The 26064-nt window shown below is 42.9% G+C and overlaps 1 protein-coding gene across 1 annotated transcript; it reads left to right on the forward strand.

Moving 5' to 3' along the window:
- The first annotated feature begins 32 nt into the window (after window positions 1-32).
- On the forward strand, window positions 33-24123 carry DBT (dihydrolipoamide branched chain transacylase E2). Its single transcript, XM_066597227.1, has 11 exons — window positions 33-171; window positions 2052-2169; window positions 5452-5527; window positions 7504-7685; window positions 11673-11797; window positions 13649-13892; window positions 18469-18635; window positions 18927-19004; window positions 19083-19274; window positions 19384-19455; window positions 23404-24123. Exons 1-11 carry the CDS (start codon window positions 121-123, stop codon window positions 23569-23571), a joined length of 1473 nt encoding a protein of 490 aa, XP_066453324.1. The 5' UTR covers window positions 33-120; the 3' UTR covers window positions 23572-24123.
- Window positions 24124-26064: the final 1941 nt, after the last annotated feature.

Genomic DNA, 26064 nt, shown 5'->3' on the forward strand with positions numbered 1-26064 from the left:
CACACCTCCTCCCCGCCCCCTTCTCCTTGGAATTGACACATTGTATCTTCTGCTCTTTGCTGGTTGGTTGCCCTGAGCAGATTCCTAACGGGATTGGTGGGCGCCGCTTTTCCGGGAAAGATGGCGGCTGTGAGAGCCCTGAGGAGCTGCAACCGGTCATTCGGCCGTCTGGTGAGATGAGCGGCTGTTTGTAGAGGGGAGCAGCGGCGGAGCTGGTGATTACATTGTCTGCCACCCTGGCAGTGCCCTGTGCATGAAGTTCCCCAGTGATCCAGGGAGATCAGTGCTGTAAACTGCACACGATCACTTGCAGATATCGTGCACATCAGATTTTAGCTCTACATATAGTTAACTTATTTGCTATTTCTGGGTTTATAGACCTGATGATCGAGTATTATTATTCACATTTTTCATCATTCAGAACAGTTATCAGACCTTTACGGGCTCATTCACACGAGCGGAAATATGCAGTGAATAGAGCCCACTGATTTCAATGGGGGCGCTCACTGCTGCCTATTTTTCATGTGACTTTTGGTTATGTGAGAAAAAAAAACAAAAAACAGCATGACCGATCTTGGTGCGTATTACACACCGTTATAGCCAACTGAAATCAATGGGCATGCGTAAATTCGCAGAAAACCTGTGTATTAGCTGCGTACCTCTGCACATTTCTGCTATTTTGTGCTTTCTTTTTGTGATTGTTCTCAGTAAGAGAAACCAAGTAATCTTGTAGATATGATGCCTTTTAATGACTAACAAAAATACATGATGTTATAGTAAGTTTTCAGGTTCTTCTATGGACCCTACTGGCTAACACAGTACTGAACCTTTTTTTTCATAGTGCTTTTTTTTTTTTTTTTTACACGCATAAATACACTGCGAATTCACGTGAGTTAAAAGACTACTGATAGGCAGAAATATGGAAGGCAACAGCGTATTCCTGCCTGATCATGGACCGAAATAAGCATACACCCCTTGTCCTTGGATGTTACAATTGTACCTTTTATCCAGCAAGAAGATACATGTCTGACAACACTGTTAACATCTGTGGCAGCGATGTATCCTGTTTATTACCAGCTGTAGGGTGTGGTCACATGTCACTGATTTGCTGCAGGCTTTGTTGCACATCTGCAGCAGATTTCACCCCTTCCAATTGAATTCAATTGAAAGGGTGAAACCTGTTGCAAATCTGTAGCGAATTAGCCCCAGCCCTCTGTTATGTGCGTTCACAAACAGTGATTTGCTGCGGATCTGCATCAGATTTCACATTTTCAATTGAATCCAAATTGAAAGCGTGAAATCTGCTGCAGACTTGCACAAAAATCTGCAGCAAATCGATGTGTGAATACACCCTTAGGCCACCTGCACATGACCGTGTCGGATTTCGGATGCAGGATACTTTTCTGTGCGTTAAAGGTCCCTATAGAAGTCAATGGGGAGGGGTGAATACACACATTGTGCAAAAATACTGCTCTGTATTAAGGAACCGCAGGGATTCCAATTGATCGGTCCGTACTTGCCTGAGCCCTATGTTCCCATGCAGTGGAAACCTTGCAGATTTTCTGCACAAACTATCTGCTTTCCTATAATTATAAGGGCTATTTCAGACGACCGTATATCTGCTCGGGTTTCACACCGAGCCGATATACGGTGTCCTTGTCTGCAGGGGGGGGAGGATGGAAGAGCCAGGAGCAGGAACTGAGCTCCTGCCCCCTCTCCACCCCTCTCCACTATTTGCAATAGGAGGGGGCGAGATGGGGGGGGGGGGGCTAAGTACCAGCACTTAGCCCCACCCCTGGCCAACCCCTCCCATTGCAAATAGTGGAGAGGGGCGGGGAGGGGGCGGGAGCTCAGTTCCCATCCCCCCCCCCTCCTGCAGTCAAGGACACCGTATATTGGCTCGGCGTGAAAAACGAGTCGATATACGGTCGTCTAAATAATCCCTAATGGTGTACTGTTGTATGACGTTCACCTTTGCTGATCTGCACTTCTTGATGCCTTTGTTTTTTATATATTGTCATTGATTTCCATCTTGGATGTTTCTTCTCCAGGCCAGTTTTAGACAGGTGATCGTATGCAACCGCTTTTTACTAGTGAAGTCATGCAAGAAGCAGCCTCCTTCAGTGATCCCACAACCTCTGCAACTAAGAAGCTTCAGAACGGCCTATGGTAAGTACCAACTAACTCACTATGAAGATAGGTTAACATGGTGTTGTCATTATAGGGGTATTCTGGAACTTTTACTATTGATAACCTATCCTCTGCATAGTTTATCAATAGTGTATAGCTGGGGTCAGCTGCTCGGGATCCCCATTGATCAACTGATCAGTTGTCAGTGTAGCGGGGCCAGGTGTCTGCTGAAATCAATGGTGGTGATGCCTCCTATTACACTTCTGGTTCCTCATTGCGGTCAGAGCTGGAATTGTAATAGGAGGCATCTCTATCATTGATTTCAATGAGAGTGATACTGTCTTTTACACTTCCATGCTGACCACAGATGACAATGTCCAGCCCACTAGATTGACAGCAGGCTGGACAATCAGCTGATTGGTGGGAATTCAAAGCGGCTAACCCCAGCCAATCAGCTATTGATGAGCTATCCTCGAATACTCCTTTTAACCCCTTGAGTGGCGGGTTTCTTGCCACCCTGTTAAACCCACCAGGGCAGGTTTTTTAAAGGGTCTAATCATTTAATTTCAACTAATTTTGCAGTCTCGTTTCAAGAGCCATAACTTTTTCATTTTTCCATTGACACGGCCATATGAGGGCTTGTTTTTTGCGGGACAAGTTGTACTTTTTGATGGCATCATTTTTGGGTATATATAATGTATTGCATAACTTTTGTAAAGAAAATTGTGGGGAGATTGGGGGAAAAAAAGAAATTCTACCATTTGTTTTTTCGATTTCATATTTACGGCGTTCAGCGTGCAGAATAAATAATGTGATAACATTATTCTGAGTCAGCACGATTCCGGTGATACCAAGTTTAGGGTGCATTCAGCCGATCGTATATCATCTGGGTTTTCACGCCCAGCCGATATACGTCGTCCCTCTCTGCAGGGGGAGGAAGCTGGAAGAGCCGGGAGCAGTTTACTGAAGTCCCGCCTCCTCTCCACCCCCTCTCAGCCCCTCACCACTATTTGCAATGGGAGGGGACGGGAAGGGGTGGAGCTAAGTTCCCAGACATAGCTCTGCCCCTGTTCCGGCTCTACCATTGCAAATAGTGGCTAGGCGGGAACTCAGTACACTGCTCCCGGCTCTTCCAGCTTCCTCCCCCTGCAGAGAGGGACGACAAATATCGGCTGGGCGTGAAAACCCAGCCGATTTACGATCGTCTGAATGCGCCCTTATACTGTTTTTTTTTATTTTTTTTATTTTTTTGGTTTTGCTATTTTTGTACATTTAAAAATTTTTTTTTCTTAAAGGTTTGCTTTTGTGTTGCCACATTCCAAGAGCTGTATTAATTTTTTTTTACCATTGCCAGAGCTCTAGAAGGCCTTGTTTTTTGCGGGATGAACTCTAGCCTTCATTTATCTAATTTTTAGGAACATGTAAAATTTTGATCGCTTTTTATTCCGTTTTTTTCTAGTGGCAAGATTTAAAAAATCTGTAATTCTAGCATGTTTTTTATTTTTATTTTTCACTGCATTCTCTGAGCAGTATAAATAATGTATTAAAGTAATTCTACAGGCCAGTACGATTATGCCAATACTAAATTGTAATAGTTTTTTTCTTTTTCACGACTTTTTCACACTTATAAAAAAAAAAAAAGTAATAAAAGTTTAAATCACCCTCCTTTTGCCATATCTATAATTAAAAAATCTAAATCGTAAAAGAAAAATACATATTTGGTATCGCCGTGTCCATAAAAGTCCAATCTATCAAAGTAGTGCATTATTTACCCCACACGTTGTACGTAGTCCGAAAAAAATAAATAAAGAATGCCAGAAATGCACTTTTTCAGTCACCCTGTCTCCCAGAAAAAATGCAATAACAAGAGATCAAAAAGTCGTATGTATTTTGAATTAGCACTAACATAAACTACAGGACATCTCGCAAAAAATGAGCCCTTGCTCAAGTACGTTGATGGAAAAATAAGAAAGTTATTGCACGCAGAAGATACAGCAGAAAATAATTTTTAAAAATTAAATGTCTTTGGAAAAAAAATACAAGTACTACATAAAAAAAAAACTATACAAGTTTGGTATCGTAGTAATCGTACTGACCAATAGAATAAAGTTATCATGTCATTTTTGTTGCAGTTTGTGTGCCGTAGAAACAAAACGCACTGAAATTTGGTGGAATGTCATTTTTTTTTTCATTTTACTCTACTTAGAATTTTGTAAAAGTTTTTCAGTACATTATATGCTACTTTAAATAGTACCATTGAAAAATACAACTCGTCCCGCAAAAAAACAAGCCCTCATACAGCGACGTCGATGAATAAATAAAGGAGTTATGATTTTTTAAATGGGGGGGGAGGAAAAAAAGAAATGGGAGAAAAAAGAAAAAAAGGGTCCGTGTCATTAAGGGGTTAAATAATGTACTAACATCCTTCTCTGGGTCATTACAATGCAGGGATACCACATGTGTAATTTTATTTTTAACTTTTTACAAAGCAAAGGGAGGCAAGTGATTTTTGTTTTATTAATTTTTTAACTTTTCTTTTTTTTTTTTTTGTCCCTTTAGGGGACTTCCACAGAGACCCATCAGGACCCCCTGATCACATTCCGGGGGTCCGATGGTTACAGCACTTTACATGCTGCAGTCACATAGACTGGAGCATTTAAAGGGTTAACACAGCAGAGATCGGAGGTTTTCTCTGATCTCTGCTGTAAGAGCTGGTACCTGGCTGTCCTCTGACAGCCAAGCACCAGCTCTACTTGCCGCAGAGACCATCAGCTTGCTTCTGACAAGCCGATGGTCTCTATGGCAACCTGTAAACAAACCAGTGCAGGAGTTTGAATTCAGAAGCGGGAGATTGCCAGCAGATCGGCAATATCTTTCTGCTTCTGTTTTTTTAAATCCTGCATCGGTTCTCTGTGGGACTGTGCAGACAGAGCACACTGCCACTGCTTGTGGCATTGTGCTCTGCAGCTCCCATAGTGATACATAGCCCGGAAATCTTCCAGGCTATATTGCTATGGGCAGTGGAGCTTGTCCCGGAAAATTTCCGGGCGTGCCACTCAAGGGGTCAAATGGCAAAATTTGCTCAACTATACAGAATTGAGTGTCTGCTGAATTTATGGGAGTAACGTTGTTTTTTCTGACAGCAAAAATAATATATTATCATTTATTTCTTGTGGCCTAGCTAGGAAGTTCAGGTTTTAGCACAATATGTGGCAGAAAAAGTAATATTGTTACTACTGACTGTTCACCCTCGGTGTTCTTTCTTGCTTATACGGTTCATGTTACTCATTGAGAAGCAGATTACTCTTCTCTATTTTTCAGCGTTGAATGGCCAGATTGTACAGTTCAAGTTGTCCGACATCGGAGAGGGAATCACAGAGGTTACAGTGAAAGACTGGTAAGATATGAAATGCTTTACTGTTCACTGTGTTAGCTTTTCTTACTGATAGGCCTCCCCTGCTCCAGGCTCTACCCCCTTCAATCCATCCTGAATGCGTGCACATACCGGGCACATCTCCAGCCCCTTTACCTTCTGTATCACCCCATTACTTGTAGTATGTAAGCTCGTTGAAGCAGGACCCTCACCCCTATTGTTTCCATCAACTGATTACTATGTAACCGTGGTTCTGTAATTTTTGTACTTTTGTCTTTCTGTATTCCCCGTCTATGTAAGCGCTGCGGAATATGTTGGCGCTATACAAATAAATATAATAATTATTATTATTGCAATAAGAGGCGCAATTTAATTACAGAGATATGGAAAAGAATTATAATCTGATTAGCCTAATAAAAGAGCGCTAGTTAACACCCACTACTCCTAGGAACGGGTGTCCTGTGTCCCCCTCCTCCTCAATGTGGTCTCGTTGCAACAGCTGAAGACAAAAAAACATATGTGCTCACCCTCTCTTGTTTTCACCTGATCCTTATACTCCGGCTGTGTATCCAACCTGTTGGCAAGTCATGCAGTCCACCACGAAATTCATATGAAAGTTCAGCAAAAAAAGACGTTCGCCTTCAGAGGTATGGAAAACCTTTGCCTTTATTAATAGTGTCTCAGCATTCAATAAAACCAGAAACGCGTTTCAGCCAGCGTCAGACCTTGATAACCCTATGATAGGTCATAGTGGCAGCTTGACAGGTGAGATAAAGCATTGATTAGCACTGGAGCGTACGACCATGGTGAGCATGCAACCAATATGGAAGTGCAAGGATGTCTCAGTCACCATTAAATGAAGGTTAATCACAGCCATCGTCTTCCTGACTGCAATATATGGCTGTAAGACATGGACCTTGAGAATAGTAGATAGAAGAAAAGTTGATACTTTCGAGCTGTGGTGTTGGAGAAAACCTCTACAAATCTCCTGGACAGCTAGGGTCACCAACCAAGCTAAGCTCTCCTAGACTGTATCAACCCAGAGGTGTCCCTGGAAAGCAAATTCATGAGACAGAGACTGACTTTGGACACATGATGAGGGTATATTCGCCAGAAAAAGCGATGCAACTTGGAATGGTCCGTGGTAAAAGGGAACCGAGAAGACAAGACACATTGGCTGGACACCATCTAGAAGGACACAGTAATAGATATAAGGCAATTGAAAGCAGCCGTAGAGAATAGAGAATCATGGAGAGGACTGGTCTACAGAGCATCCAATAGTCGGACATGACTGAAGGGGTAGAATTAGAAAATTGGAATTGGATCAGACTTTATAAGATAATTGTTGAGATTGTAATCTTGTATTGAGAAATGGTAAGCCTCAACACATATTCTTGAAAGATTGCAGAAAACTATATGCCATCTAATCAGTACCTTTTATAGTAACATGTACAGTAGCAGCAATTTTAAGTTGACGATCTTTACATCTGTGTCGGAAGCTGAAAATGAAGCAGTGTGACGCAAAATGCTGGAGGACAGGATGGAAACCTGATGAGGCTAACCATAGTCAGTTGGGTCCATTGGGAGCTGATCGTACCTGCCATGTGCTGGACTTGGCCCTTCCTGATTACTCTGAATGGAGGAGAGTAGCTGGAAGAGATCTCCAGCGATAATCGATGGGACAGCTGTCAGTGTAAAATAACCCTAATTTCTATGGAAATAGTCCAACTGTACACTATTATCTCCTTCGAAGAGGTGTCTGATCTGCTACTCTCCATAGAAATGATATGTCCACCGGGACACCCAATTCTGTGAGGGAACATAATTATTCTACGACGGCTATCTTATGTCTGGAGTATATAGGGTCTGGAAAGGAATAGTGATAGTCTTGTAATCCACTAAATGATTTCTTTTGCATTTGCAGTCTTTCAGGATCTTCTTTCCTACCTTGCCATATACAAGATGTTTAATTCTCAAGATCTGTCCTTTCAATCCTTTAGGTACGTGAAGGAAGGTGACACAGTGTCCCAGTTTGATAGTATCTGTGAAGTTCAAAGTGACAAAGCCTCAGTGACCATCACCAGTCGCTATGATGGGATTGTCAGGAAGCTGTACTACAATGTAGATGACATCGCTCTTGTTGGGAAACCATTGGTGGATATTGAAACGGATGTTTTGAAAGGTTTGTAATAAGTTTACTCTGTCATTCTGCTCAGCCGAGTATTTAAGATATTCTCCACTTTACTTTAATCTTACAGTCCTATCGTTAGTTCCGCAGGGGGATAGCACTATCCTAGCTCTGTGCAACATAGAGACAGAATAATGTTAGAAATGGTGCTGATTTGGGAAAAAAAGCCAAAGAAACCATAGACCCTTAAATTAAGATATTGTGACATGTCAAGTTAAAGCTGGATTGCTGCAACGTATCTCATAAGCCCCGTCCTCCTCTTTTAGCCTGTTGTCTACGGGTTGAGATATATTGTTTTATTTATGCCTTCAATTCCTTCTCCTCTTATATTAGCTAAAATGGAGTAAGATTCTGTTTTTCTATTTTCTTGGAAAAATATACTCTGGTATGGACCATTAAAGTGAGTTTTCCACTAAAATAAATTATGGCTTATTACTTTAAGACAGCCCAAGTCTCCACTGATCCTTAGAATGAAGGACCTACATCAGTAGTTAATTGCTGCAGCTCCTTTTTTGATTTCTTTTCCTAGACAGAGAATGCTTCTAGTGGTCCATTGTGCAAAGAACTACAACATAGCCTAATTCACTTATAGAGAAGTCTTATAGAGGGGCCTTGCAGTTCCCTGCATAGCAGGTGGCCTAGAAGTACTACTGTGCAGTCGATATCCTGATGGGGCATCCATCCCTTTGTTCTCTGGGTGGGTCGGTCTTCCACTGAACATAATGTTATGCCAATATGGTATGCCATCATTTATTGTCATGCTATAGCAATAAAGAACTGGGAATGCCTTTTTTAATTACTGTATATACTCGAGTATAAGCCTAATTTTTCAGGACATTTTTTTTTGTGATGAAAAGCCCCCCCAGGCTTATACTCAAGTCAGGGAAGTCTTAAAAAAACCATCCATACTCGCCTCCCAGCCGGCGTCTGTGTCTCTTTACTCGGCTCTGTCATCCACCGCCGTCAGCGCTGTGTAAGTAAGACCTGTGATTGGATCGAGCGTCAGCCAATCACAGCCGGTACTCGATCATTCACAGCCAATCAAGCTGCTTTAGAATTATCCCTGCTCTGCTTTCAAATCCCCTGCCGTCAGTGCTGTGTAAGTAAGCGCTGTGATTGGATCGAGCACCAGCTGACAGAGCCAAGCAGAGAGGATGGCGGAGGATGACAGTAGGGAAAATTCAAGAAGCTCGTCGCACAGACACAGATGCCGGCTGGGAGGTGAGTATGAAGGTTTTTTTTTTTTTTTTTTTTTTTTTTACTAGTATATACTCGAGTCAATATGTTTTCCCAGTTTTTTTGTGGTAAAACCTATTGTCTCGGCTTATCCTCGGATCGGCTAATACTCAAGTATATACAGTAGATAATTTGTTTATTTTCTTTTAGAAAAAAGTGGGGGTTGTCATTTTTACTTTCATTACTGTACTAGTAATTATTAGGAAATTATAGTATCAGTGTTTTTGTTGGCGCAATGCCCCACACAGCTCTGCTACATTGTTTTTGTGTATGAGCTGCATGTGATTTATGAACTTCAGTAGCTCACTGAGGAGACATGTTTACTCGTAGCTTTCGCATATCTGCTGCGTGAGATAGACAAATTTCAGTTGGTGGCTAAGGTGAAATCATAGCTTGTCGCTGTGTCATGTAAACTGCATTGGCTTCACGGTGGCGTTGAACCCTCTGTGGTGACATGTTTGCACAACAGCAATGGTTTGTTCCAACACTGGACAACGGTTGACAATTAGATAAAGGCTGGACTGGTGTTGGCGGCATTAGGGATGACATGATATCACGTTCAGGAGATGTGAAAATAGCGGTGAAGGACGATGCTTCAATGTTGTTGGTCAATATGCACTGCCAGCTATGTATGTAGACATTTGTGAGTTGTCATTGGAGTCTCCACACAGGTGCCCAGCTGTCTCACAATGTACAGACTGCCAGACTGAGTACTGCTGTATCCATAGCAACTGAGGCCACTGGGGTTTGTGGGGAATGTAGGCCACCCATAATCCCTCATTCAGCTTAGAGACCATGTGACTGATCACATGACAGTGACATCATCACAGGTCCTGTCAGCACACAAGCTATATATGTGTAAATTTGTGAGGTGTAATTAATTGGAGTCTCCACACAGGTGTCCAGATGTCTCACAAGCAGGTACAAACTGCCAGACTGAGTACTAGTGTATCCATAGCAACTGAGGCCACAGGGGTTTGTGAGCGATGTAATCCACCCATAATCTTTCATTCAGCGCACAAGGATAAAGGACCTGTGATGTCACTGTCATGTAATCAGGGGGTGGTGCTAAGAGCCGGTAACTGATTACATGATGGTGACATCATCACAGGTACTGTCAAGCTCTGCATATAATTCACTTAGCACACACAGATGGACAAACAAGGGGTCATTAGCACTTTAATATTTTTTTTATTTTTTTTATATAAAAGCTACTGGATGGGGTCTTTATTAAAGCAGTCATCATATAATTGCGTTTTTTTGTCACATTGTTGCTTCCTACCTGCTCTTTCTCAGCGCGGTATCATTGTATCCTGTCACCACCGAAAGCAGGAGCGGCGACAAGATGCAGGCCGCCCGACAGTCCGGTGACGCCCCGCACCAGTGGATTGGGCGATGTGGCTGCTCACTGTTCCCGGAACCCGCAGCCCACAGTGGGGCCGCAGGATTGCCCCACTGTAACACTATTGGGAGACCCGGAATGTCAGCTGCAGTCGGTGCCGGACACAGCGAGCACCGTCCCCACTGGCACTATGGACAGCGGGGACAATACTCACAGTGCCCGGCGCCAGGGACAGAGGTGTCAGCAGCCACAGTGGCAGAGAGCCGGTGGCCGGGACGAAACAGTCAGGCCGAAGACACAAAACTAGGGCTGCGCGGGCTGAACGACGAAGCTGTGAGGGAGCCAATCGCAGGGGAGATGCAGAGCAGGCGGCCGAGACAAAGCGCCGAGGTGGAACAAACATTCCTGGGGGCGGCTGAACGACGACAGAGCTCTGAGGCGCAAGTACCTGCAGTGTCAGCAGAGGTGTGAGGGAGCGGATCGGCAGGGAAGATGCTCGGCGCCTTTGTAAGTGAGTGTGGCAGGGCTTCGCATAGGGAGATGGGAGGCCAGAGGCTGAGAGCAGGGGAACACTTTAATATTTTTAACACTGATGAATGGGTAAGCATGTGAAATTCACACAAACAAGAAAAAAGATACAAAAAATGTAAATATTGAAACATAATCTCATATGACAGTAGTGCATATTCCAATTGTGTCAGGGTGGCTACACACCTGCGCCTGGGATTCCAATTTCCTGCTCTGTTCAGGGGTAAGGAAAGAGGAATGCCTGCGGCCAAACGGCTCAGTCGCTGTATGAAACTGAACAGCATCAAGCGGACCCCGTTGACTATACTGGGATCTGTTTGGTTTCCACCCAGCTGCCCGGCTTTTGAACGGAAGAAAAGCTCTGCATGCACCGTTTTTTATTGCGGTATTTTGAGCCAGATCTGCGACGGAGCCTCCAATTTGAGGTAGTAACGCAGATGTGCGACTGGCCTTGGGTATTTAGTGCACATCTTAAAAGAACATGAGATGAGGACACAAGAAGAGCGACCAGTTGTAAGTGACTAGACCACTATTTTAAGGCTTATTTGCCCATATGCCATAGGCTATTGTGTCTGTTTCTGGGCATCTTGTAGCCATTTTATTAATTTTTAACAAAGAAATCCAGGAATGTGCTTTTGAGCCACTTGTTAGCTGAGAAGGACATGCAATTCAAACTTTGTGACAGATTCTCTTTAAGCCACGTTCTCTCGGTGGGGACATCGGTAGCTTTCTAACTTGGTTAGATTGTTTTGCCATGGAATAATCAGAACTTTGCCACACTTCGGAGTTGGGTATTCTAGAGAGAACCAAATTAATTTACTTGCTTTTTGCTCTCTGCATACATTTTCTAAGTATTCTATATGTTTTTCCCCTAGATGTAGCACCGGAAGAAGACATTGTGGAGACTCCAGCAATTTCCCAAGAGCATACACACCAAGAAATAAAGGGACATAAGACCCTGGCCACTCCAGCAGTCAGGCGTCTTGCAATGGAGAACAATGTAAGTCTTTTTGGCTTATACAAAAAAAAAAGTTTCCCTTATTAATAGATGAGAATATATACATGAGTTATACGAACAATACACATTACGGCATCGTGTACTGAGCTTACCAGACTACATTGCTACATTATTTGCTGACACTATGCACTCCTACCATGCAGACACAGTTGGCGTGTAAGTACCAGTGCCTGCGGGGTTTATTTTTTATTTATTTTAATTAATAACAAAATATTTTGTTGTAAACCCCCTAAAATATCTGCTCTATATTCTTTGGTTATCCGATTCCACTTTTGAGAAAAGATTAAATTAGCGCAGGCTTCAAATACATTGTGGAGGGGTTGCTTGCATGCACGCTCTATGAATATTCCTAAGTTAAAGTACCCATTTCTGGACTGTATAGAAATGTACCCGTAAATGTGCCCCGGCTGAAAACTCTAATGTATTTCTATAAGGCTCGGGGCACTAGAAAACCATTACAGAGCTCTGAAGCTGCATCTGCTCTACTTGCAGCCATTTCTGCAAATAAAGCCACAAGACATACAGTTATGTCCTGGAGTTTTGGCATTTGTATGGACAGGGGATCAGGGGTTGATTCTATTCCACACAATATAGGTGCCAGCTGATCGCAGCTGTTAACCCTTTAAGTGCCCTGATTAGAGTTCAGGGGTTCTGAACGGCCCCCTGCAATGAAATTACGATGTGCTGTTTGGGTGCCATGGCAGCCGAAGCCTTATGAATGCCTCCTGGGGCTGCCATTGCAGATTGCTGTAATACACTATGGTATTACATCATACTGCAGGAGTGATCAAACCATCGCAAGTTCAAGACCTCCTATGGGGACTTAAAATAAAAAATGTAAAACTTTGTTTTAAAAAGTTTTAATAAAAATAAAAGGTAAAAAAGTTTTAATAAAGTCCCTTTTGCCAAATTTATAATAATAAAAAAAAAAATTCAATCTATCAAAGTAATGCATTATTTACCATCCCATCCCACATGGTGAACGTCGGCAGAAAAAAATAAACAGAATTTTTTGGCCACTCTATATCTATATAAGAAAAAAAAAATTATAAAAAGCAATCAAGAAGTCATACGTATTCTAAAATGGTACCAATTGAAACTACAGGATGTCCTGCCAAAAATGAGCCCTTGCACAACTACGTTGATGGAAAGATATAAAAGTTATGGCTGTCAGAAGATGATGGCAGAAAATAATTTTATTTTTTTCCAAAGATATTTTTAAGGTAGTACAGCAAGAAATTTAAAATATATGAATTTAGTATCCTAGTAATTGTACTGACCCATAGAATAAAGAGATCATGTCATTTGTGCTGTAGTATGTACATTGTAGAAACAAGAACACATCCCCCAAAGATGGTGGAATTTTGTTTTTATTCCATTTTACTCCACTTGGAATGTTTTAAAGTTTTTCAATACATTAAATAGTACCATTGAAAAATACAGCTAGTTTCGCAAAAAAACAAGCCCTCAGACATCTATGTTGATGGATAAATAAAAGAGTTTTATAATTTTTAATGGTGGCAAGGAAAAAACAAAAAATAAAAAAAAAAGGGTTGTGTCCATAAGGATTTTCAACTTTGGAGTACTGTGGGCATCGTTGGTTTTAATTCGCTGGCTCCACTAATCTCAGAGAGCCATAAGCACTTTCTTTTAATCAATGCCACCTGGCGGCTGCCGTAGCCTGCCAAGGTTATATCATTCGTGGAGGTGGGTTCATGCGTGGTAGATGGGGAAATACATGAAATAATTAATTAATTCTGTTGATGGGTAAAGTTGAGAGGAACCCTAATGTACTGTGTATTATATGACCTTCCTGCAATCTGATTTCTTCAGATAAAGCTTAGTGAAGTGGTTGGCAGTGGCCGGGATGGACGGATCCTAAAAGAAGACATTCTGAACTTTTTAGCTAAGCAAACAGGTGCCATATTGCCACCTTCTCCCCAGATGGAGATCATACCACCGCCTCCCAAAAAAGACATTTCCACACCATCTCTAAAGGAAAAAGCTCCAACCATTCCAGTTACCTTTACCAAACCAATAGCATTCTCAGGAAAGGATGTCACAGAACCCTTGAAAGGTAACCTAAGCATGTACAGAGCTTTCATAGCAAAGTTTTCCCGACTTTTACACAAGTTTATATGATCTTCTGTAGTTGATCAGCTTCTTTTGAAAATGTTCTCATTGATGATTTAATCCTGCCTGTTTAATATCCATATAAAGCATTGGGTAGGGTATGGACTCCACCATTATAAAGAATGAGGGTCCCGTTTACACAAGTATTTGACTATTCTCATACTCCCATGCATATCTGTGGAGAGTGGCTTAATACATTAACCCTAAAGGACTAGACACCTTTTAGGGATTTTACCCATGTGATGGTTTTACTGCCTTTTTTTTTTTCTTCAACTACTAGGATAATTTTTGCAGCATTTTTTTTCCGTGACCTATAAGGCTATTTTGCCTCCGACATCATGACTGCATACACTTGGAGGTTGCTGACCTGAAGGGACAGGAAGAGGCAGAGCATAAAAGGAACCTCCACCAAACACCTGTGTTTTTCCTGTTCCTCCAGGACAGCAGCGACAGAGCTCTAGCGATGCTGTCCCATGCCGCAGGTTCCAGGACTTACCGGTGGTGGCATCTCTTCTGGCAGCCCCGGTTACCCCAGTGGGAAGGACCCCACCTGGGTGCTAACTGGGAACTGCATGGGCCTGGGTCCAAGTACGGGCTTTCCGGTTCCGCTGCGGCTGTCATCCAGGCGGCGGCCGCTACCTCTGGGTCTCCTGGCTTAGCGATGACGTCAGACACTCCGCCAGAGGGCGTGGAGTCGGACGGAGCACACGGAGGGGGCGCGGCTTGGCGCCAGATTCAAAAGTTAAAAGCCCCCTGCACCAGGAGAAGGAAACATAACTAACGAATGGGTTTTACACCTGGTGGCGGAGAGGTACAAGATTGAGCTAGAATCTCGCCCTCCAAATAGATTCATTTTAACCTCGGGGGACTGCGTGGGCCTGGGTCCAAGTACGGGCTTCCGATTCCACTGCGGCAATCATCCAGGCACCAACCGTAGAGCAGGCTCTACCTAAGGGTGTACAGATCCTGTTGGATCTAGGTGCAGTTATCCCCATCCCTAAAAGAGAATGGGGAAAAGGGTTTTACTCCCCTCTTTTTCTGGTTCCCAAACCAGATTGCTCCCACCGCACCATAATTAATCTCAAGGAATTAAACAAATTTATCAAGCATAGAAAATTTTAAATGGAGACTATCAGAACCGAAACCCCCCTGATTGGTAGAGATAACGTTATGGCTACGATTGACTTAAAGGATGAGTATTATTACATCCCCAATTATGTCAACTCACAAAAGGTTCCTGAGACTTGCACTGAGAGTGGAATGGGAAATCCGTCACTTCCAATTTATCCGGCTTCCCTTTGGAATCCCCTCTGCTCCACGAATCTTTTCCAAAGTGGTGATTGAAATGGTAGCTTGTTTGTGCAATCGCGGGAGTATCATCGTCCCCTATCTGGATGGTTTCCTGCTGGTGGCGGATTCCCCGACTATTCTGAGATTACACTTGGGGTCCACTCTTCAGCTATTTAAGGATCTGAGCTGGGTCATTAATGATCTGAAATCCAACATGGAACCGGAAACCGGGAAAAAAATTCCTAGAAGTTATTTTGGATGCTCGTCTCCAATGTTCGTCCCTTCCTCCCCTAAGGAAACAGCTCATTCTAGAAGAATGTTCTGCTCTATATAAAAAATCCACAGTATCACTAAGAGAGGCGATGCGGATCCTGGGACTAATGACTTCATGCATTGGTGTGGTTCCTTGGGCCCAGTTTCACAGCTGTGATCTCCAGACACTTATCCTCCAGAATTGGGACAAGTCACAGTCCTCACTTGACAGGGCAATCCCTATTTCCACTAGGGCTAGATCCTCACTCCACTGGTGATTGTCCTCAGACAACCTTTCAAGGGTATATACAGGGTACATGGGACCCTCATGAGAGATCCAGTTCATTTTATTTTAGAGAGCTTAATGAGGTTTGGAAAACCTTACGTAGCCTGCAAACCGTTTTAGGGATGAAGCATGTAAGGATCTTTTCCAATAACATGACGGCAGTGTCACTCATTTGCCATCAGGGTACCACCAGGAATCCTCTACTTCAGCATCTAGCGGGAATGTACCTTTAGTGGGCGGAACTCACAACCAGGTCACTGTCAGCCTTCCACATAAAAGGAGCCGAGAATTCAGCCGCAGACTTTCTAAGCAGGAATAAAGTGGACCCCAGAGAGTGGGGACTCCATCCCGAGGTGTTCAGCCTACTCGTGACAAAATGGGGGGTACCTGAAATAGACCTGTTTGTGTCAAGCACAAATACCAAGTGCCATCTTTTCTTTTCCCAAGGCTCGGAGAAACAAGCCTTAGGCATGGACGCCCTCTCTCACCCCTGAGTTTGGGACTTAGCTTACGCTTTTTCCTCTTTACCTTTGATTCCGCTCCTCCTAAGGAAATTGCTGCGTTCAAGCCTGTCAGTAATTTTTGTGGCGCCTTATTGGCCTGAAAGACCTTAGTTTTCTCTCCTGAGATCTGTCAGTGGGAGAGCCTCTCCATCTTTCACCAAGACTGGTCCTATTGCTGCAGGGTCCTCTCCTTTACCCGGAGGCTCACAAGTTCAGGCTTACGGCATGGATCTTGAACGGGTAAAATTCTTAGAAAAGGGTCTATCATCTAATGTAATTTCCACTATTAGCGAGAGCTTTAAGCCCTCGACGGAAAAGATTTATTCCAAAGTCGGGAAAAAATTCTCAGAATGGATAGGTCAGGACATCCAGCAGTTAGACCAGCCAGACATTTGTAAAATTTTAGATTTCCTCCAGGCAGGCCTGGATAAAGGGTTGAGTCCAAATACCCTTAAAGTCCAAGTGGCGGCTTTGGGGGCATTCTTTGATCTCACGCTTGCTGAGCACAAGTGGATTTGGAAATTTCTTAGAGGGGCGAGTAGATTACATCCATTTATAAGGCTTTCGGCGTCCCCCTGGGATCTGACTATAGTCCTTCAGGCCTTCTGCGATCCCCTGTTTGAACCTATTAGAGACCTATCCATCGCCTTGCTGACGTATAAGGTAGCCCTCCTTGCGGCAGTCACGTCAGCTAGGCACGTGGGTGAAATCCAGGCCCTTTCGCAAAGGGCCCCATATATGACTGACTATTCAACCCGACAAGATTGTATTCTCCTTAGACCCTTCCTTCCAACCCAAAATTTTGTCAGACTTCCACAGAGGCCAGCCAATAGTCATTCTAGCCTTTTGTCTAAATTTTAAAAACGAAAAGGAGCAGAAGTTCCATAATCTTGACATTTAAAAGAGCTGCACTAGCGTACCTTGAGGCAAAGGAAAGTTTCAGAAAGACAGACAAACTTTTTTTTTAATTTCAGGGGCAGGCCAAAGGAAGAGCCGCTTCTAGAGTTTCGATAGCCAGGTGGCTCAGGCGAGTCGCCCAGGAGGCTTACAAGGCCAAGGGCATCCCTCCCCCAGAAGGATTGAAAGCCCACTTTACTTGGGTGGTGGCATCTTCCTGGGCAAAAAAAGCGCATGCCTCAATCGAACAGATTTGTAATAGTCACATGGACTTCTAGTCATACCTTTTATTAAACAATACAGGCTGGACATCTAGTCAGGATGCAACCTTCGGTAGGAAGGTGCTACAAGCAGTAATTTCTCCCTAAAAAAGCCTGTGCCAGTTATTTGGTATTCCTCCAAGCGTATACTGTCATGATGTCGGAGGAAAAACAAGAATTTTTCTTACTGATAATTCCCTTTCTTGAAGGCATCATGACAGCATATGGGCTCCCCCCCCCCTCCCCCCTACCAACATGGTTACCCTTGTTTTGTCTAACACAGGAGGTAATATGTATGCATATGATTTCTTTGTCTGAGGGGTGTGAGGCCAAAAAAAACACACTTTCTGGTTAAGTATTCTGTCACTGTGGTTATTTGGAACACACTGCTGTTTGGTGGAGAGAAGGTTCCTTTTATGCTCTGCCTCTTCCTGACCCTTCAGGTCAGCAGGTCAAGAACCTCCAAGTGTATGCTGTCATGATGCCTTCAAGAAAGGGAATGATCCATAGGAGCACCAGTTACAGGGAAAACATCCCCTTATAGTGACATTAGTCATTAACAGAGTTGATCTGGGTTTGCTAGGACCCTGCAGCTCTGCTGTGGCAGGGAGCACCCAGTAGTCACAAGATCACCGGGTTGAGTAGTGGAAGTAACATTGGCACTTTCTCTCTGCACTACATAGCGCTATGTAGCCTGTAAAGGAGAAGGCAGAAGAGGTTAAAAATTGCTTCTGCCTTCTCCTCCAGATTCTTGGCTGTAACGAACAGCCGAGACCCGTCCTGCTCCTTCTACATTGCAGGAGATTTTAATCCCATAACGTATTTTTACTATTGGCCGGGATTAAAGCCCAGGGCCAAATCTACTATGGGGTTAAAAATCTCATAGCAAAGCCACTGTGATAGTGATTCATTTTTTATAGTATAGTGCACCTAATAAATATAGGTCTCTTTATTTTAATCTACCTTTGGTATTTTTTTCTTGGCTAGTATTACCACTGATGCTTCCTCTATATATTGTTTTAATGTTATCAGGCTTCCACAAAGCTATGGTGAAAACTATGACCGCGGCACTAAAAATCCCCCACTTTGGTTACTGTGATGAAGTGGATATGACAACACTTGTCCGACTCCGAGAGGACCTTAAGCCTGTGGCTGAGTCTCGTGGAGTCCGACTGTCATTTATGCCTTTCTTCCTCAAGGTGAGTTTCAAGCAAACAATCCTAAATAAATATGTGAACTGTATCGGTGCAGATAACAGGAAGAGAATCAGGGCAGCACTCGCTCAAATACGTTTTTTTTCATTCCTACTCTCTTTCTGATGATTTCGATGGCTCTATCAATGAAGATTATACAATAAAAATAGTCCACTAGTTATAATTGGCGATTTCCCATAGTCTTTGATGTAGTCCCATGCCACCCATAGATGTTAATAATAGTAAAAAGTTCTTCTTTTTGTACTTTCTTCGGATTTTCATTATTGTTTTCCACAGGCTGCAAGTCTCGGTCTTTTGCAATACCCAATACTCAATGCCTCTCTGGATGAAAATTGTCAGAATATCACCTATAAGGTATGTTTTTCATTCTACAATTCTCCATTTGTGTCCAAATTGTGAGTGGGCCATTCAAGAAGATATTGTGTTTTCTAGGCTGCTCATAACATTGGGATTGCTATGGATACACAACAGGGGCTCATTGTCCCTAATGTGAAGAATATACAGGTTCGAAGTATTTTTGAGATTGCTGCAGAACTGAACCGCTTGCAGAGCTTGGGGTCTACAGGACAGCTGGGGGCTACAGATCTGACAGGGGGGACATTTACTCTCTCCAATATTGGTTCGGTAAGCCAACTGCTCCACACATCTTGTGAATAAAGGCTCATAAAATCTTAGCTTAGTGTGATGAGTTTTATGTCTTGTCTTTTTTGGTCATGGCCTCACTTTTTTGTAGATTGGAGGTACGTACGCAAAGCCTGTTATTATGCCCCCAGAGGTGGCGATTGGAGCAGTCGGAAAACTGCAGGTTGGTAATTCCTTACGATTATGTATGTCTCTAGAATATTACTGCATTAGAATTATTCTTCTTTGGGGCAATTTTGTTACATTGGCTGTCTCTTTTTTTTTTTTTTTTTTTTTTAACCCCTTAAGGACCAAGCACGGTAAATATATAGCGCTTGGTCCTGGGCTTTAATCCTGGCCGATTGCAGGAGCTTTAGTCCTGCTCCGTACTTCTGCAATCAAGCAGGAGCAGGTCGGGTCCTGTCAGACACAGAAGGGAGAAGCGGAACAGAACAGAAAGGAGAAGCCGTTTTTAACCTTTCCAGACTACATAGCGCTCAATAATTGCTATGTACCAAAGAGTGAAAGCGGATGTGTTTAGTTCCGCTATGCGACACGATGATCACATGACCGCCGGGTGCCCTCTGTCACAGCAGAGCTGATGTCACTACAGGGGATGTTTTTCTCTGTAACTGGGGCTCTTATGGACTCCCCAGCTACAGCGGAAAAGTGTGAAATTAAAAAAATACAATGTGAATGTCCCCCACAGGTCTTATATGACATCATGGGGGACATAGATGGTAAAAAAATACTTACAAAAATAAGTAAAGAGAAATTACACCATTAAAATAAAAAAATATATATATATATATACATAAAAAAGAAAATTACCCACCGCTGACACAAACACATGCGCCCTGTAATCTGAGACTATATAATTTTCTATAGCAAAACGTCCCAACAAAATGAGGAACCCGTTCACATATTTTATTTTAGTGTAAATGTACTAATTTTAAAAAAATAACCCTAAAGCTGCTCTCACAAAGCCCGCTTTTTACCGTGATTAGCGCAAATGTGCCAACTGCCATACAATGCTCCCAATGATTTCAATAAGGCTTCACAAACCTGTGCTCGAATGCTGCGATTTTTGAGCACTTTCGCGTTTTTTTATAATGCACCTCCTCACAACAACGATGGAGTGCATTAAAAAAACACACTGAAACGCTGTACAATGCATTCAAACACAGCACTCGAAATTGCAATAAAATGCTGCCATTTCGAATGCAGTGTTTTGTGAACGCATGTGTGACGGCGGCCTTAATGTTAAAAAAAAATCATTTTTTTTAGCTTTTTAGTCCTATTAAAACTAAAAAACCGGGGAAAAGCGGAGAGACGCTCCGGATTCTGCAACACAAATCCGTCGGTATGTAGGCAGCCTTATAGTAAAATATCATAAATATTGTGTACTGATATTTTTGTGATGGTTTAACTGATGGACTTTTGTGCATTAGTAAAACTTGCTGCCCTCCCATAGAAGTCAATTTGAATACGCAGCCAGGCTCCAGCAGTTTGACAGATGTGAAGTGCTGGCTCCTCTGTGCATTGCATTAAATAATTGATGTAATTTTATATATATTTTTTTCTACAGAATAAACGTTTATCTTATATATTTAATAACATAAAGGAATGTCTGACCTATGCGCTATACCATAAAGTCAGATACTGCATCAGTTAATGAGTCTCCTGTAGTGTGGTGGTTACCTTATTATGTCCCCGATTAGTATAATAAAGATGGCGTCCTGCTGTTTCTTACATATACATTCCTTCGCCTCTGTTGGAAATTCTATATCCCCTCTAGTAGTTATTTTACATCATACCCAAGAAGTCACGCTTTCATAGGATTAGGATGTATAGCAGGCACAGCTCTTTTCATGTGTCCTTTACTAGCCCAAGGATTATAAAAGGATTATCCTATTTAGATTACCCCTTTTCAAGTCCCCCTATTAGTAAGTTGCAAGTTAAGAGGGGGCCTTCGTTTCACTCTGGCGTATTTCGGGCATATTTTTGCGCCCATTAATACGGACTAGTGTCCTGACCCAACCATGAATCTCGTGACCTGAACTCGGATCATCATAGGGCTCTTTGCCATGAGTTTGGATCAGTAGACCTGCAGTCTGGTCAGGACACTCATCCCACATTAGGGGGTCTTAGATGCCCCCCAATATGCTTATGTGAAACTGGCCTTAATCAGGGTCTGTTACAAAGCACTCTGTTGATCCCGGCATGTCTGTGTATTAATTCTACAGCCTATTTATTTTAATGGGAGCGATGCACTACTTCAATTTGCAGGAAAGTAGCTAGTGCCAAGCCAATAGGGGTGCCTTCACAAATGTCGGAGAACTCCATCACAGACAAATCCACTGCATGTTTAATATGCGGATTTTCATGTGAATTTGCACAGGATTTGCTGCAGATTCCCCCCCCCCCCCCCCCCCCTTGTAAACCTGCATATAAGACCTGCAGATTTTGCATTGGGTTTGTCCGTGGCGGATTTTTCTGCAGTGTGTAGGTATCCTAGCAGTTGATTATAGGGACTCCCAGCAGCATTCATGCCCATGATCAGGAAAACTCCCAATACCACAATTACAGAAAAGGCAGCACGTCTTAATACGCCTTTTAGTATCTTTTTAGTCATTGTGGTTATATGGGCAGCGGTCTTAATATAATTCTTAGCTTGTGAAATGCACTTGAGCAGAGACCTATCGGCCCTCCTGGCACGCAGTTTAGTAATTGTTTGCATTTTTGGAGCAACTTTTCTGTACAGACCATGGGTGGCCTTACTACACCATGACATACAAGCTTTATCTTGTACCTAGTTTTATCTTTTTACCTTTTTTATTTTTTCTTTCCAAAGTGAAGCAAATTATAGCTTAAGGCCCATTTACACACAACAATGATCGCTTAAAAGTCGTTCAAACGATGGCAAATGAGCGATCATCGTTGTGTGTAAACGCTGACATCATTCACTTTTCATCTGGACGATGATTTTAAGGTGAGCTTAAAATCCATCATTCAGACGGAGAGAGATTACTGGGACCGCACACTGTGTTCTGCACAGGAGTTGGAGATTACAATGTATTCTGCCGACAGCCTGTGCGAGAGCAATGCAGCTGTGTGCCAAGCTCGGACCACATGCTGGGCTCTGCGAACAGCTCCTGGAGGCCATTTTTCACGCAAATGAAGGTAATAAAGTTTTAATGGACATTAGGGTCCATTAACCCTTTATGCAAAATGATCGCTAAAACTGTCAAGCTTTCAATCGTTTGAAAGATTGTCTTTGCGTGTAAACGCGCCTTTACTCTTGGAAGCATATGAGTTTTCTCCTACAAGAGGGTAAATCTAGGATGGATGAGTTCTTTACTAATGAAAAACTATGTAGTAAAGTTTTTGATAAACCTTTCCTTAAGACATGGCAACTCTGGATTTACTCTACCCATCCCTTCCTCTCCCCCCCCCCCCTTACCTCGGTCCTGGCATAATGTTACCTTCGTAGTCATTATGTGGTAAGCGTGGTAGGCTCGCCTAGGCACCTTACCCCTCTTTTTTTAGTCTCCATTTTTCCCCTTTTCCCTCTATCTTCATCCCCTTCAGTCCCTTAACGTCGTCCCAGCAATAAGCACTCCTGTACTATTAAGGCCTCTAATACAATAGTGTCTTTTTTATGTGTGTGTCAGATGTGAAAAAAATGGATGACACGCCGTCCGTAATATTCAGCGAGGCAGCACACCCTACCACATTTTTTTTTTTTCACGTAGACACAGACTGCATGAAAAAACTCGAGTTCTGTCCTGTTCTTGTCCGTATCACATACGAGAGTTATGACATGCAAATCCATGTCGATGTGTGAACAGTCTCATTCTGTATTAGGTCTATTGTTACCAGATTAGCACATATCCTAAACCATTAATTTCTGCATTGATGATGTGTCTTAGTTTGCTTGGCTCCTGTTATTTCCCCACCCCTCTCCCCCAATGCCATTTTGGCAACTCTTTACTCAAACACGTTAATCCTAATAACAAATATCATCCTGTGGAATATTACTAAAGGTCACATTTTTCTTTGATGTTAGTTGCTCAATCTGCATAAATTCAGAATAAAAAAACACTAAACACAATTCTCTTTTAAATTACAGGCTGTTCCAAGGTTTGACTCTAGGGGGCAGGTTGTGAAAGCCCAAATCATCAACATCAGCTGGTCCGCTGACCATAGGATTATCGATGGCGCAACTATGTCCCGATTTTCTAATCTATGGAAATTTTACTTGGAGAATCCATCATCCATGCTCCTGGATTTAAAATAAATGTATACTACGACGGGAGGAAGCCTTTCTTCCCTCGATCAGCAGGGACATGGTATTCTTCGTGGGATAGAAAACCTCAACTTGTTTCCCACCCATTGGGAGCCACCTAAGTCTCATTGCCTTCTCCCTGCCTTGCAGACGAGTTATTTGTAAGCACAACTACAGGTCCGCTCTTCGGAAGTTAGTATTTTTAACAATTAATACATGTTGGACAGCGGTTGGTCCCGTCTACGGAATCGCTCTATTTCTGCCTATAACAAAAGTGTTTAAATGGACCGAAAACTACGAGGAAATGTGGAATAAATCCAGCACTGCAATTTGTGGCAACCTGACTACTCCTCATTTGACCTTGAGGGAGAAGGTCATCCCAGACTGTTACACTACATACAGATCTAACTATACAGTGATTGTGCTGATTGTTACTATGTCTGTTATTACATGGGGAAATGTGTACATTGGTTTTAAATGATCCTAAAGACACTCGCACTCCATGTCCCCCTACTGTTCAGGGCTGCAGTTACAAATGAATAAAAATGGGACTTTTGGAAAGTATTCTGCTTTTATTATTATTTTATTTTAAAAAGTCTATATGGTCATCTGATGATGGATCATATTATGTATCTTCCATTGTTCTCCCCCACCAGTTGACATAAGGCGTTGAGAGATGCATGCTGGGCAGTACATTTGCAGACACCCAATGAGTATCATGCATGAATCCTATTAATCACGATGTTCGCTAATCGCTGTATTGGCCAGCATGCTGTTGTGTCTCTTCATGCCTGATTGGGTTGGAGAGTATGTTTGGTGCTCAGCCATACATGACCGAGATGGGAAGATCGCTGTGTGCAAGGAGTAAGGATTGCGGAAACAGCCAAGCATGGCTGGGCTGCGCTGTTTCCTTAACTCCCATAGAAGTCAATAGGCGTTGCGCGAACAGCATGGCACAGGGAGATGCAATGTTTCCATAACTCAAGGGTTGCACAAACAGTGTTGTTCACATTGATTTCTATCAGAGTTACGGAAACAGTGTAACAAAGCCCACTGTGCTGTTCATGTAATCACAACCACCTTGCCCTGTCAGGCTGTAGAAGGTCAGAGTCAAAAAAGGAGATAGGTGCTGAACCCACCTTTTCTGAGTTGTGTAACATATGTTATTGATATGCCAGAAGTCTGAAATGAGAATACCTCTTTAATAAGTAAGCTACTTACTAATGTGGTCAGTGCTGCGTACTTTCTAATAAGCAATTACTTGCCAAATAAAAAGGAATACTGTCCATAACCGTTAAAGGGGTTCTGACACGAATAATGTTTTTATACTTTAACAGCCATTATTTACTGGTCTGCCTAATGGACACAGGGAACCCATGATTTTTGGTGTGCTAAAGCATAAAAACCTAATGCTTACCTTTTCTTCTGTTGTGCTGCGGGTCATCTCCCAGCAGGCTTTCTTCTTCCTCTGACGAGCCAGGACGGGCCGCCCACAGCAAGCACTGCTTGTGACATGGCGCCCGTCCATTCATCTCGGAAGTGGCGGACGGAGCAGAGGGGAAGCGTTCATTTTGACCGCTTCAGCTCTGCTTTAAGAAGCTAAAGAAGAAGATGCCCGATGGAGGGGACATGCCTAATGATTGGTCCTGGCCAGGCAAGGTAAGTAAATTATTTTTTTTTTTTTGTCATGTCAGAACCCCTTTAAGCTGCTCATGCATGTTGGACTAGATGGGGTTGTCTGGTTTTACTATAGGGGTCACTTACTACTGTGGCCACTATGGGGGTCACTATTAATACTGGGGCCACTATGGAGGTCCCTATTATTGCTGGGGCCACTATGGAGGGCTCATACTGCTGGGGCCACTATGGAGGTTACCTACTGCTGGGGCCACTATGGAGGTTACCTACTGCTGGGCCCACTATGGAGGTTACTTACTGCTGGGGCCACTTACTCCTGGGTCACTATTACTATACAGTCTTACAATTACACTCGGCCCTTTTCTACACAGGCCACCAGTACTAAGATATAGTGCTGGATTGGTTTTTAACTACATGTATAGCATCATTGACCAGTATAAAGAGCAGTTTACTTGTACCAATTATCATTACAACTCCTATGTTCAAAATTGGTCATTGTTGGGATGGAGTCAGAAAGGCCAATCTAATTGCTGAAAAAAAATCTTAGGAACATAAATGTCTTGCAGTTTTGAGAAAAGGAAGCAATTTGTGTGCAGCTGCTCAGTACAAAGAAGACAAGGGCAAGTGCTTGGGCAAACACTTGCACTGATAAATGACTCTATGCCTGGACAGATATATATCCCTTTTTATGCAAATTCTAATGGTCGCCAAGCAGTAAGCAGAGAATGTAGACAGTGGAGACAATGACAGTGAGGAGCACATGGACCGGTTTCCCAAGTGATCTGTGAGGATGGCCACGCTTATCCTAGGAATCTACGCTTCGTCCTCTGTACAAGTCTGTTCTTATGCACGTTATGTGCTGCTTGT

This window comes from Eleutherodactylus coqui, chromosome 3 (genome assembly GCF_035609145.1).
Source record: "Eleutherodactylus coqui strain aEleCoq1 chromosome 3, aEleCoq1.hap1, whole genome shotgun sequence".
Taxonomy (NCBI): Eukaryota; Metazoa; Chordata; class Amphibia; order Anura; family Eleutherodactylidae; genus Eleutherodactylus; species Eleutherodactylus coqui.

What these genes read in the sequence shown, in the direction of transcription:
- DBT (XM_066597227.1), top strand. Translation starts at nt 121, where the DNA reads ATGGCGGCTGTGAGAGCCCTGAGGAGCTGCAACCGGTCATTCGGCCGT. An exon ending in GTCTTGCAATGGAGAACAAT is followed by an intron (nt 11,798 to 13,648) that starts GTAAGTCTTTTT and finishes TGATTTCTTCAG; the next exon opens with ATAAAGCTTAGTGAAGTGGT. An exon ending in GAGCAGTCGGAAAACTGCAG is followed by an intron (nt 19,456 to 23,403) that starts GTTGGTAATTCC and finishes TTTAAATTACAG; the next exon opens with GCTGTTCCAAGGTTTGACTC.